General features: G+C 35.5%; 1 protein-coding gene across 7 annotated transcripts in view; it reads right to left on the bottom strand.

The window, feature by feature from the left end:
• KCNH6 (potassium voltage-gated channel subfamily H member 6) overlaps positions 1-14,678 on the bottom strand; it is a 109,216-nt gene that overhangs the window by 15,544 nt on the left and 78,994 nt on the right. For all 7 annotated transcript variants that reach the window (XM_072414619.1, XM_072414621.1, XM_072414622.1 and 4 more), the window contains exons 5-7: positions 10,593-11,018; positions 9,282-9,681; positions 7,906-8,105 (exon numbers count right to left, since the gene is read on the bottom strand). In XM_072414619.1, coding sequence (XP_072270720.1) covers positions 7,906-8,105; positions 9,282-9,681; positions 10,593-11,018 — 1,026 coding nt within the window. The remainder of the gene's footprint in view (positions 1-7,905; positions 8,106-9,281; positions 9,682-10,592; positions 11,019-14,678) is intronic.

Below are 14,678 nucleotides of genomic sequence, written 5' to 3'. Positions count from 1 at the left end.
ATCAAACAAATGCAAACAAATAAATTCAAGATAATAAACAAATAAAACATGATTTAAAATCAAACAAACAAATCCAAAAAAATAAATAAACACAAAAAGCAATTAAAAAAGTACACTAAGGTACAACAAAGAAGATAAGCTCGAGCAGTAATACCATAGGCAAAGGAGATGTATGCTGTGATGCTAAACAAGACACATGTAGAAGAAACTGAAAGTATGGATACAATCATGTAAAATTGTAAAACCTCATGGATATCATTTTCTTTTTTCAACATATTTAAATAGATAAACAGTAGATCTCCACCTACTGATAAAAATGCCAGTAAAAATGGAATTTTCAATCGTTTCTTCAACAAACATTTAATTAGAAAATTGAGGTTCGTCTTTGAACCCAAAGACTAGTATTGGCCTCTTTAGTAAAAATAATCTTCTCATTTTGTTTAATTTTTCACCAGTGTCTGGCATTGACTTGATGAAGTTTCCAATCATTCAAAATTCTTTCACTTTACAATATGGGTTAGGGCTTTGGCTGGGGTAATCCTTAACTCTACATTTATGAGCTATTCCTTGGTGGATTTGAAGTGTACTTCAGATTAATATTGTATTTAAAGATTCATTTTTGCTTGAACCTCAAATTTTGAATATATGTCCTCAGATTGTTAACAAACACACTTTTTGATATAATGCAGAAGTCCTAGTTGTCTTGATTGCTGCTTCAGGGTTTGCTTAGAATACAGTTAAGCAGCCCTAAGCCTTTTCATCACCATGCTTTATTATACTTATGGGAGTATTCTACTGGAATGTTGTCCTTGGATTGTGTCAGAAAAGTTATCTGATGCTGTGGAAAAAAACAAATGTAATCGATCAGTCCACAGCACATTGTGCTGTAGGGCACGGTCCTTGCATACAGTATATGTGCCATGCCAAACTGAAGTCTTGTTTCCATGTAATTTTTGGACAGCAAGGCTTATTTATGCTATATCTACTACACAATTGTAATTGGTCCCTTTCTCATTTTAGATACATACACTTTGACACCAGCTGTTGCAAGAGTTACCTGTATATCTTGCAAAAAAATCTCAAAATAGTCTTTTAGCATCAAAGAGTCGGCCCTTGGCCTTGCTGGGTCAGTCAGTTCTTAACAAATTAGCAGTCACTTGAAATCCACCCTGTAGGTAGTGCAGGTAATTTTTTTTTCTTTACAGTGGAAAGATTATATTGAAATAGTTTGGAAATCTTTTAAATTCCATGTCTGACTTGTAGGTATCCACAACTTCTTTTCTGAAGGACTTATAGAGCTACCTTGGCATGATAACATCCCACACAGCAAAGACCCTCAATATCTGTGGTTCAATTAAGACAGGTTCCACCAGGATACTCTATAAGGAATTTCTTATTATTGACACTGGATCTGGAACACTAAATTTATTATTGTTAGATTATATCCATTATGTAAAGTTGGTGTAAATGATTTCAAGTAGATCACCTTTATTTATAGGCACTGTTTTAATGGAGATCTAGTGTTTGCTTTTGCAAATATGTAAAAAGAAAACCAAACAATTTCCATGAGATATATTTTTTCACATGGTTGTAATTTCTCTTTATAATTTGATGGAGTTAAAGCTCATGTTCTTAAGACCTTGTAGGAAAACAATTTGTTAAGTGTCAAATCAGAATTCAAGCACTCTGAATAAAGCTCTTTACAGATGCCTAAGGCTACCAGACCCAATTGCTGTAATTACTAAAATATATTGTTATGTGGTTATTGTTAGTGCTTCCTTGCCTTGATACATAGACCATTAGTGTAAAAACCTTTCAAAGGTTAGTTACAGCCACCCATGAATGAATTGTATTAGTGTATATAGGACTAAAGTGGGACTTTGTTCTATGGCAGGGTCATTTTTATGCATGTTATTTATCAAAAGTAGATTCATTTTTCTTCATTTCTTTTTTTGCTTTGGGATTAAATAAGATTGGTTGTCATGGGTTATTGCATTTTGCATGTCTTTTTATACATCGGTGTGTTTTAATAATATGTCAGTAACAGTCAATATGTTAAACTCTTTCCAAGGAAACAGGATTATTAAAAAGGCACATTATTTTTTCACTTGCAACATTTTTGCAACAATCCTATTATATCCTTGCAATATTTAAGTATGCTACTATTGCTTTACCAATCTAATGAACACAGTGTTTTTTATCTTGCCAATTTTAACCTCTAGTACAACACTGTAGGTGTATTTCATGAATAATTATATGAGTCAGTGTCATTTTATATTATGTCATTTATGTCAGTGTATACATAGCCCTAGAGTGAAAAACTACATCTAGTTTGGTGAGAATCTGGCAGGTTGAATTACTAATTAGCTTTGAATATCTCATGGGGACTTTGACAGAAATCTTTACTACTAAATTCTGAGTTCCATCCTCCAGGCATGAGATCCTCTCCTTGAATGTTTTATTACTTTCAATATTTCAGAGATTACAATAGTAAGATTGAAACTCTTTCTATTGCAATAATTTAGCCAGAATCTTCAGAGGGGAATTTTCACCATTAAAGTTCCTTAAAATTAAAGAACACCTTTGGTTTGTTCAACCCAATAGCATTTATATTTTAAAAAAGTATCATTACTGGGTGGATTTTACCTTTAATAATAGAATATGATTGTGTGCAGTAACCAACCAGAAATTGTATTTTATATTTAAACCTAATATAAAGCTGCTGAAAGATGACTTTATATTGGTTGCCCAGGCTTACTGCTAAGATCCAAATACATAGGGCTCTATTTATAAAATGGAACCTGGAACCATAGAAACACTTATGTTCAAATATAGTTACACAAAACAATACCAATCTTTGTTGGACCAAGTGCAATAAACCAAAACCGAGTTGTTTGATGTAGGTTACTGCACTTTATCACTCATGTATCCTTTGTAAAACACAAAAAGCCTCTCATGTCAGCAGTGTTTGTCCTGTTGGCAGTGGTTGGTGAATTTGGTGAATGGTGGAATTCTACCTTAGTGTGGGGCTTTTATTGTCACCACTTTCCCAACCTGGTTGTGACAAGTTGATCTTAGCTTTTCAGCTAGCCTCATTTTATCACTGGCCTGTGTTCTCCTTATAGAAAATAGACTAGGAAGAACTGTAATGTTGTATCATTCTTCATAGAGATATATGCTCAGATTAGCCTGTCACATCCATGCTGGGTTCTGGGTTGTTCTCTCTGCTAAGAAACACAAAATACGGTATGGACTTGCAGGATCACACCATGCCACTCTTGACTGAAAATTAAGAAATACATTAGACATTGAGTTGCTTTTCAATTAAATATTTTGTTGTTAAAGCCCAAAAATGCTGCAAACCTTAGACAGTCAAGATGTGCTACAGTAAGTCAACCTGCTGAGTAACATGGAGCAGGGAGGAAGGTATATGCCCTTGCCTGGCAGATGATCTTGGCTTGCGTTCCAGCTGCAGGTTGCATTTTAGCCTTTCAAAGGGAAGAGAAACCATGAGGCCCTGTGCTTGATGCCCAGAGAGAGTACAACATCATCTCAACACAATCCTAGGCAAACTGTATGGATTCAATGAACACAGGAATCCTGTAAAGACAAGATCACAACACACGGGATACCTTCACACACGCACACACACAATACCAGACTACTTAATGCATGGAGGGTATTATGTTGACTGTGCACAGACTGGCTTTAAACACCCACAAACACTGAAGCTTATTTATTCGGGCATATCAAACACACTGGCGATTTACAAAGTACAGCAGCTCATTTCAACCACTCAGGTTAAATGCAGTTTGATTTTTGCTACAATAAATAAGCTAGATTTAATATCTTAAAAAGATATTAAAGGAATTTACATTCAGTTCACTCTCATCCAATTGTATAGGTTTATGACACCAAAACACAATACATTGTTTAGTTATCTACACAGACACAAACTCAATCTTGCACAGTTATAGGAAAATAGGACTCATGCACACATTTTACATAATATTCAAAATAAAGAAAGATATCTGTGTTGCCAAGCAATAAAAAAAGACGTTATTGGCTGGACAACAAAACCTTTTCTTTCTTTTGTAGCAGAATTACGATAATCCAGCTAGGTGTTCAGCCTAAAGTACACTTCTCATGAGAAAATTATGAAGGCTGCCATTGTTGACCTGAGCACCACTAAGGGTTTCCTGACTGTCATTTGCATTCTTTGTCATCTTTCTCCATTACTTACCCCAAAACAAGTATAAAAGAAAAAAGATATTCTGACAGACTTTTACAGCATTATTGTTCCTGGTTTGCGCTTCAGAAATATTGAAGCTAGACAGTCAAACAATTAGATTTCCAGAAGTAAACCAACACATTTCTATCATGGCAGGTGCACTTTAACAAGGCCCATATTTAACACCAGCATAGAGACACAACTGACACGTACATACAGTAACTATACACATAAAGTTACTATACACAGTAATGAAATATCCTATGAATTTTTAAGTATAGACCACCCACAACCAAAAAAACTAGTGCTTATGGCTAAATTTACATGCACCGAACTCATGCATTTTCTCCGCAGAAAAGTTGTTTTTCTCATGCAGTCACATCGGCAGAATAAACATAACTATAACTTCTAGGCACAAGCACAATATCTAATAGGGATATAACATCTACAATTTCTACACACAGACAGGATTCCGAAGATGTAGTGATGCTCTCAGCAACTGTAGGAAGTGAAAAAGGTCACCTTCACATTATTCGGTATATGATTTAAACTGTAAGATACCGTCATTTCTGCTGAGACTTGTACGTGCAGCTTTCCTTAACCTGGCTCCACAGCTCATGTGCAAAATTATGTTCAGCTTGATTTGGGAGGCGGTCACAAATTTAAACATCAATAAACACAAATGGTATGTAAAATCTAATATTACCATACATAGTCATTAAAACTTTAATAAAGTCCTGCAAACTTTTTATTATGATGTCCCTTTATGAATGCAGAAATTTGAATCAAGGCTCCTAATAGCTTGGCATGTCAGAACCATGAAGAAAAAGCTTTTGGATTTGCAGTGCAGTAAGAACTGTTATTTGCTATATAAACATGGGGGGCAGGTCTCAAGTTAAATGTTCTTAAAGATGTCAGGTTCTGATTTGTATTTTAGCCACTAGTGTGGTGAGTATACTTAGGCTAGTCTATGGTAAGGCTTGTGCAGATGGGCATTATCTTCCACAAAGCACAAATTAAATACAGGTTAACAGATTTCCCATCGCTTAAATAATGTAATGCAGATAACAGTTCTGAAATTGCATTTGACTAGTTTTTCTTGTTAATACACATAACAATAGAAAACTTGAGTTTATTCTCTTACTGATTATTAAATGTAAAATGTCTGACAGGACAGTGTAATAATATTATTACTCACACCTTAGACAGTTGATGAGTTCTTTTTCTTTTGGTGATAGGACATTCATTTTCAATTCTCATTCTGGTTGAACATTATCTATAAAGTGTTAGTGGAGCACCTGTCTGGCTGTGACTAATGGTTAATTAGTGGCAATAGATCCTTGTCCTTGCCTCGCTTATTGATCCTTCCCTGTGCTCTGTGATTGTTAGCTTGTTAATTGGTATGGATTAGTCTCCCATCAATAAAAACTGCTTAGTTGGGGATCAAGCATTTTACATTTGGGACAAGGATCAGTTAAGACCCAATCCAGCTTACAGTGCGATTAGAAGGGAGAAAGTCATAAACATTTCCTCATATGTTTCTATATATGCCCTCCTTCAACCTCTACACAAAACAGAACATTTCACATTTTCTATGTATATCTACCAAGTCATACCTTTGTTAAATCATCAGCTTACATTGTAAATCAGACACTGCAAAAGAGTTATGAATAATTCAAAAGAAAAAAAGTAATGTATGTTTTATTAATACAATGACAAGTCCCTGATTATTGTAGAAGGTGCCAGGAAAAAACAAATACACAAAAGCCAACACGTTAAACTCATTGAAGGAAAGCTAAATTATCACAGCAATAATGAATTCTGTGCACACTTTATCTACTGTAATATTTTGTATTGGCATGACTGCCTTCCAGACACTCTATAAACAAGAGGATTATTTACTGCGCTATAGAACCCGCCGAGCCAAAGAACTATAACAAGTTATATATCTCACTGGGTTCTCTTAGTAGCATTAAGAGTTTTTTTGTTTTCACAGAAGTAATAGCTAGAATAATAATAAGCTGCTCTATGAAACTGGCATGTGATTTATCTTACAACAGACAACAGAGAAAAGCTGGAATTGCTGATTAATAAAGGTGCACATAGAGTGCAAAGTAACAAATTCACTTTAATGGCCCCCTCCCTCCCAAATAACCTTTCTTTTTGCTCTTCTCAGCCTAAATTAGCAGCTGGAGGACAAGAAAGACCAATGCTATGTAGCTTGGAGTCGCTACAATGGAGCTTAGACAAGTTCAAGGTTTTTCCCTGCCACTATGTAACAAAGTTGGGCCAAGCTTCAGTGTTGTCACTTAAGCTGCGTACACACTTCCAATAATTACTGTTGAAAACGAACGACGAACCACCGATCGTCCAAAAATCGTTCGCAAAAAAGGTGACCAACGACGCTGACGAACGAGGATTGTCGTTGGAAATGAACGACCGTCACGGCAGATCTGATTGGCCCGTTCACTATCTATCACGTGTACAGTCCTTCAGTGATCGTGCATGTTTTTTGCAATACACTTTCTCCTTTACATGTCACTCCCTCCACCGTTCAAAGAGATTGTATCTAGCGTGTGTACGCAGTAGATTATATTTGAACGATCGTGTCGTTACAGCATGTACAGGATTGTGCACAATACGATCGTTCAAGTATATTCGTGCATAATCGTTGATCAGCCGTAATCGTTTGTTTTCTAATGATAAATATTGGAAGTGTGTACGTAGCTTTAGAATAAGTCACATGTTCAGGTTTTGTTGCTCCAGACACCTAACTGGAGTGGAGAAATTAAGGAAAGGTAAGTATGTGTTCTTAGGCTTGGATAACTGGTTGTTGTGGTACACATACAGTAACTGGATTTTACCACCAATTCAGCTTACCTGTCATAGTGCTGTTTAAAAGCTCCCAGAATTTTAGTATAATTTCATGGTACACTTTTCTACTTGTCACATATAGTCCTGCCTTAGTGGACCTCAAAAATAATACTCACCTACTGTGAAACTGTAGCTAATTAGATTTTAGTACAGTAATTCATTAGGATTAATAGACTATGATTTTTTGATTGGGGGTCAAATGGTAATGTTCCTAACTTACTATGCTTTTTGGTTTATCAAAATACACAATGAGAGATTGATGAGGGCTGCCATTGTTGGTCTCAGTGTTAAAATGATAGCTACCTAGCTGTCCCTGGCTTGAACATTTCTTGTTTTACGGACCTAGAAAATGCATGAAACTTTAAAGTCAGAGCTCTTAATGCTGAAAAAGTCAGAAAAAAGTTACCTTATGGCTTGTTTTTCAAGACAGTTACCCAAAGAACAGAACTTAGACCATCAGTATGGCAGGGAAGGAACGTCTTAGAAGGAGAGGTCTTATGACGGTGTATTTTTTTATTGCAGTGAATGGTGAGCAAAAACCTTCAGTGATCAATTAAATACAAAGCTGTATTGGATTGATAGCATTTGGCTGTTGCAGGTCATTCACAATTTGTGCCTTTTAAATAACATAATTTTATTTAAAGCTATACCAACCTGGACTAGGTTTCTATCTGGAAGAATAAAAAGTAATAAAAGTCACTGCAACCAAAACAGATACTATGGACAGATAAAAATGTTTGTAAGTTAGCTCACCGTCAAATGTAGCCATAACATTTTGTGTGGCAAAGCAGTGTACTCACCGCATTCATGTCAATGCCGTTGGTGTAGGACCAGGCATGCTGAAAATACTCTTCAAGGCGCTGCCTAAGCGGGTTGGGGATTTGATGGAAACGGATAAACTCCTTGACACGCAGCATCTGCGTGTGGTAGCGTGCAGTGCCAGAGTACAGGCGCTGGATTATGGCGGAGACATTGCCAAAGATGCTGGCGTACATTAGAGCTAAGAGAAAAAAATATGAGGAGATAAAATACCCATAAACTGGAAAAAAACATAAATGAAACTTAGAAAGTTGCTTATTTGATATTAACTAATGGTATAAGCGAGGGAAATTGAATGAGCAAACAAATTTTACCCTCCTTTTTTGTGCTGTTTAGTTCTTTATTAGTTCTTATGAAAGAAGCAGACACTTTGCTTTTTAAATTGTATACCTTAGGCAGAATTTAAAACTATATACTATTGGCCCAGAGACAAAGACTCTTACTTAAAAAAATGCCTTTTAACTCTTTTGCACTGTAGGATGAAGCTGTGAAAAGGTAAGTACCCCCCACAAGCTTTTGTGAAGGCACCTTGAATAAACAGACATTGTCACTGATGTAGAAGGTCTGTTTTAATTGTTATTTACTTTTTAACCAAGACAGCTGACATATTTCCATTATCTGCAGGACTGATAGATTGCAGTTGATATAAAAGCCAGTACTAAGTGGAAATTAAAGTGCTTCAACCTTTATTGATAGGCAGGGGCCTGGGGCTTAATCTACTTGGCAAAGTCCCAGATGACGGCACTGTTGGGAAATCTAAAGTCAGCTTGCAATAACTAAAAGAAATTAGGTTTTGAACATGGCATGTTAATCATTTTAGACTAAATTCAGTACCATGCTACTAATGTACAAGTCAAACTTCTAAAAAGGAAAGATCAACCAATTTGCATATGGAATACTACCATAGAATTGAACCCGTCAAGAAAAATATGCAAAGGCCCAGCAAAGTTACTTTCATATAAGATTTTCAATAATTGCAATCACATTGCAAATCACTTTTATAAGCAGTACAGTGGGCAAAGGATGTATTAACATGTGTCACCATATCAGAAGCAAAGACAGATTTCTGTCCTCATTTAGTAGTTTGTTGTATAATTTAAACTATTTATATTAAATAAAATTTGATTGGTAAACCTCTTAGTTTTGTAGAAGAGCTGTTGGTGTGAACTGCCTAATTAAATGGATTCTCTCTCTTTAATGTATTTTGCTTGCTATGTAAATGAGCAAAATGTGCAAAAACCCCTTGTGTCATATATAAAGACTTCATGGAGCTAGTGATGTTATCCACGACTTTAACCTTCCAATATCTTACATAGGCTGAACCATTTTTTTGTTTTAAATTTGACAATATACTTACATCCAATCAGCATGACACAAATGGAGAAGATCTTTTCTGAGTTGGTGTTTGGGGAGACATTACCAAATCCAACACTGGTCAGGCTGCTAAAAGTAAAGTACAGTGCTGTCACATACTTGTCCTTAATAGAGGGTCCCGAGTTCGAATCAGTGTCATTGTAAGTCTTTCCAATCTGAATGGCCAGGTTATCCAGCCAACCAATTTTATGTTCCATGTAGGGCCGCTCCACATTGCCAATAGCATACCAAATGCAGGCCAACCAGTGGGCTATAAGGGCGAAGGTGCACATAAGGAGAAATAATACCGCTGCACCATATTCAGAATATCGATCCAGTTTCCTTGCAACTCGAACCAAACGTAGCAACCGAGCTGTCTTCAACAGACCAATCAGAGTAGTTGTCTAGAGAAGTGAAAGTGAAGAAAAATAGGCATGAAATTCCTTTTTACCCTTCTCACTTCATATAACACTCTCCAAGTAAGGATTGCATGGCTTTCACTGAACAGCATGTAGCATTGAACAATTCTCATGCATGTTTATAAGCATTTTTTTTTATTTACAGTCAGTCTACTTAATATATATCTATATATGTTTATGTTATAAATTCATATGACACCAATATATAGTACAATGCCTGGCAGAGAACAATAAACCATGGGACTGTCGTTTCTTTGACAATCACACATCTTGTAGAGCTGTAATTTGTGTGATCCTAATAGCGTAGTAATGCAAATAGTAATTGCAGGGAATTTAACCCAGTATACCAGTGCTAACCAATAATCTAGTCCTTCACCTTAAAGCTGAGCTTTTAGTTTTGCCTTGAAAATGATTAGGTAACTTGTGTGTAAATATTCAATATATTTACTTAAATGCCATCAAAGTTTAGTTTGATGTTTTTTAGTTGACTGGCAGGAAAAGCTAAATAATTTTTAATATTTCATTACCTGTACCTAGAACTGAACTGTTAGTAGGAGAATAGGCCCCCTGTTTTAAACATTTTAATCATAGAACACATTCCCTATATGTGTTATGCATTATGTAATTATGTTGTCTACTATAATATTCTTCCCCTGCATTGATGCTGCTCATCTGATAGAAACACTATTCCCAACATTTGAACCTAATGCCTTATGTCTACCTCCTATAGTGGTTCCACACTTCCTTTTGACATCAAACTAACCTGAGTATTGTGATGACCTGGCCACAATGTTTTGGGTCCAACGTGTCTCATTGTGCATAGCGCCTTGGAGCATGTATTTATGGAGACAGACATATCACAATTTATCTATAATTGTAAAAAAATAAGTATGTACCTCATCTGAACCTGTCCTGTAGATAAGCAGATCAAATGGAATGGCTGCCACCATATCTATAAGGAACCAGCCTTTAAAATAATGGATGGCAATCTTGGCAGGGTGGCTAACAACCTCATCGTTTGTATTAACATAAGTTGTGCGGAAGTTGATGACAATGTCTATAATGAACATAATGTCCACTATCAGGTCCACAATGTTCAGAGGGTTGCAGGAGTAGCCACACTCCCAATTTCTTTCCTCCTCCTGATCGTTCAGCAAAAAAGCTGCCGAGTAAGGGGTAAATATAGCGGTGTAGATGACCAGCAGCAGGATTAACCAGTCCCACACAGCTTTGAAAGGGCTGTAATGGAGGATGGTCCATCGGTGAATCCGCGGTGCCTGCAGCTTGTACTCTGGCAATACGTCTGCCCCCAGGGAAAGGACCTGTGGAGAATAAAAATTGGTTATGAGATTTTAATTTATTCACATTAATAAGTTAAGAACCATACCTTAGTTAAGCAAGTTGTTTATATATTATGATTTTACTAATTCACCTCCTACTATCTTTCTTTATTTTTCAAGCCAAGGCAGAAGACTCTCATTCATTTATTTGATTTTGATTATGGTAAATAAGTATGCCCGACCTGTCATATTTATCTTGAGAGAGCAGAAATATGCCCCCTTATTTTTCAAGAATTGAAGTAAGGACTGATGACTTTTTTCCAATGAGCTTCTACCCAAAAATGAACCATCATGTAAAGCAGTCATTTAAAAATATATCTACCTGACTATTTATCTTCTCTGAGCTATTTATTTCATATATATCTATCCTATAAACACTGAAAGCCAATGAACAGTTAGATAAAGCAATATTAAATGCCACATGAGTGTGGTATAATACAGCAAGACTTGTTACATAGCTAGCTGTTTAAGTGTTGCTTCCTGTATAAATACAAAAGATAGATACTAATCCTTATGGACATGATGCACAATGCTGCAAAGGGCAATGGAAAGACTAATTAATCCCAATCAATGAGGGAGCCGGCGGGGTTCATGAGTTTTGTCAGCCATGCAGAATTGCCCTCCCCCAACCCCTAGGGCTTGTGATTAACCCCTATTCACCCTTGAATTTGCTAGATAGAAGGCAGCAAATAACCGTTGACACCTCTTCGTTTCCAGAAAGGTCAGAACCCAAGCTCTAAACATTATTAAGTGATATAATGCTTTATACAGTATATACTAGTATGTTTAAAAATGTTACTGCCTTATCTTTCCTGCACCTGTTTTGCCTCCCAAATTTATTTTAATATTGTTCTTTTAATTTACATATCTTCAAACTCTTCCCCCGCCTATACATTTTTTTTGTGAGGTTTTGATAGTACAAACCTTTATTCTTTTTGCATATTCTGTCAAGTATTGTTTACCTTTTCTTGGTTGACTTTGCCACAAGTACCACTTGTTTGCCTATACAGACGAACCTGCCTTTAAATATTTAGTGCGTTAGGAATTTAGTCAACGAATTGTCAAAGAAATATCAGTGACAATTGGAAATTAGGGAATAGTTCTACTGTGTAAATTATAGCCTGTATTTTGGAATACTGACCTACATTTACAACAGTTAAACAAAAAAGTTCATTTCTGTTCAACCACTAAAGTTTTGAAGACTTTTGGGCTCTTTTGTTAAGGTGGAATATAAATGGTAAAAAAAAAAAAAAATCAGACAGGCCCTATGTATCTTCTGCAGTAAAGTAAACCTATGGATTCTGAATTTAGAAAAGGTGAAAATGTTGCCACTGCCAAAAGAAGTGAGGACAGGTAGGTTTAGTTTTAGTTTAAGAAACAAGGTAAAAATTGCCAAAAAACGCTTTGAATACAGGAATAGGTTTAAGCAGGGTGAAATGTGCACTGATGTCCAATGCCATCAAGAAGCAAGTTATTGGACATGCATTGTTTCTTTCTTATATTAAGAACACACTTTATTTCCCATCATAAATAGACAATAGGCAACTATTTTCAAAGCCAAGTAAAACAAGAATCATTTTAATAAAAATAGTTCTATATCAAGATGCAGGTTGTTTAAATATAAGGTATTGCTTTATGTGTCAAAGGTGCTGGAAATCCATTGACGGGTACAGATTGACACATAAAGACAGATTGACACATAAAGTAAACACCAGTTTATTATATAAGGTTCTCAAAAGACATCCAAGATATCCAAGATATGACAAAGGACTAAATGCTGGAGAAAAACAAAACAAAAAAAAAAATCAGAACTTTGAAGGAAATCCAGTTTGTTTTTCTTTCCAGAATTATCATCAATGTGTAGACAGTTAGTCTGTAATGTTTAAATATCTGGTTACATAGCACAGTTTGATGATGGGCTCTTTCTCACAGTAATGTTTTAGGCCATGGTTTTTGAAAAGGCCACATATTTCCAGAATTCCCTAAATCACATTATCCTATGGATATTTTATTACTAAGCAGACAGATATATTTAGTTTTAAATGTGTGTGTTGCCTGTGCTACTTACCTTGCACATTCTTTTTGTATGTTGAAAGACTAGTAAGGAATCCTCCTAGATTCTTTTCTCCACTTTCTGTGACTTGCTGCATATTTTAATAAACAAAGTGGTTTTATCTTAGTTTCTTGCCTTCATATTTAAATATAATTTTTGATTGTTAGGGTCACCTTACAGCTATTTATTTTTTGTAGTATGCTAGAAAACTCTACCCTGTATCTATACATTATAGTATAGATAATAGTTAAATCATCAGCACACCAAAGTAGATTATGTTACCTTGTGTATGTATGTATATATATATATATATATATATATATATATATATATATAAATATATTACCATAACCTACTTTGGTGTGCTGGTGATTTAACTGTATGCCTGTTCATGTACAGACATTAAAATACACAGGGCCATGTAAAATGCTCTTATAACTTAGATTGTCTTTGAAGGTTCTCATTTATCAAGGGTATTGTATATCTAGTAGTAGTTAATCATATTAAGCTGGACTTAGAGTCACATAGAGTGTGACACTTTCTGTGTGTGGTGGTTATTATATAATGCTCAGAATAGATCATGTCTAGCAAACATGAATCCAACTGTGAGACATTTACCAGAAAAGAAAAACTTAATACTATGTTGACCTTGGCCTAAATACAAAAACCTGGGCGTTTTTAACATGAAGAAACCCTTGGAATAAGGGTCTTCATGGAACCCATACTAAAACTCCCATATCCACAGATCACAGTAGTGTGATAGACAATGGGAAGAATACCTCTTACATTGCTGGCCCATAGGAAGGATGTCACCCTTACCAAAAACATAATTGGTATCAGTGGTAACTGACCTGAGAGGCACAAATTGCTCAAAGAACTCTTGGCAACCTCTGGAGGAAACTTAGGGTTCTACGGAACCTTGATTTGAGGAACATTGACCCAGAAAGACACCAGTGATATTTTGAAACTCATGTATAAAATAAATGTTTGCATCCAGTTTTTTTTTTTTTTTTAAGTAGGTAAACATGTTAGGAGTTTGGTTTGCATTACCTAGTGCTACGATCAGTAGAGGAGACTTCACAGTAAGTTGTAGACTCAGAACTTTCGAACTTGTTTTCTAATTATTATTTATAATCATGCTTACTTTATACGTAAGAACATTGGGGGAGAACATGCAAATTCGTCCCAGATATTGTCCTAGCTGGGATCTGAACCTAGAACCCAGTGCTGCTGAGTTCACGGCTTAGTTTTTTTCCTCAGTGCTTTCATTGACATTCTAACTTTGTAGAAAAACAGCAGATGAAATTTAGATGTTATTTTGCTATGAGCAAAATGAAGGCAATCATGTAAATCCATGTTTTACAAAGCAATGTTATTTTTGGCTCACTATTTCTCTGTTTAATATATAAATAGGAGCAAATGGAAGTTATACATTCCTAAAAAAGATAAAGATGTAATTATGTATATGACATGACTGTGGACTTTGTAAAGCGCTGCATATTATGTCGGCACTATATAAATACTGCGTAATAATAATAATGTGTGGAAGCTGATTAGGTTGGTCTACTTCTAGCATTGGGTTTGTGTGT

This window comes from Pyxicephalus adspersus, chromosome 6, assembly GCF_032062135.1.
Source record: "Pyxicephalus adspersus chromosome 6, UCB_Pads_2.0, whole genome shotgun sequence".
NCBI lineage: Eukaryota > Metazoa > Chordata > Amphibia > Anura > Pyxicephalidae > Pyxicephalus > Pyxicephalus adspersus.
The sequence above is the reverse complement of the archived record's forward strand: the minus strand, read 5'-3'. Positions and strand labels throughout refer to the sequence as shown.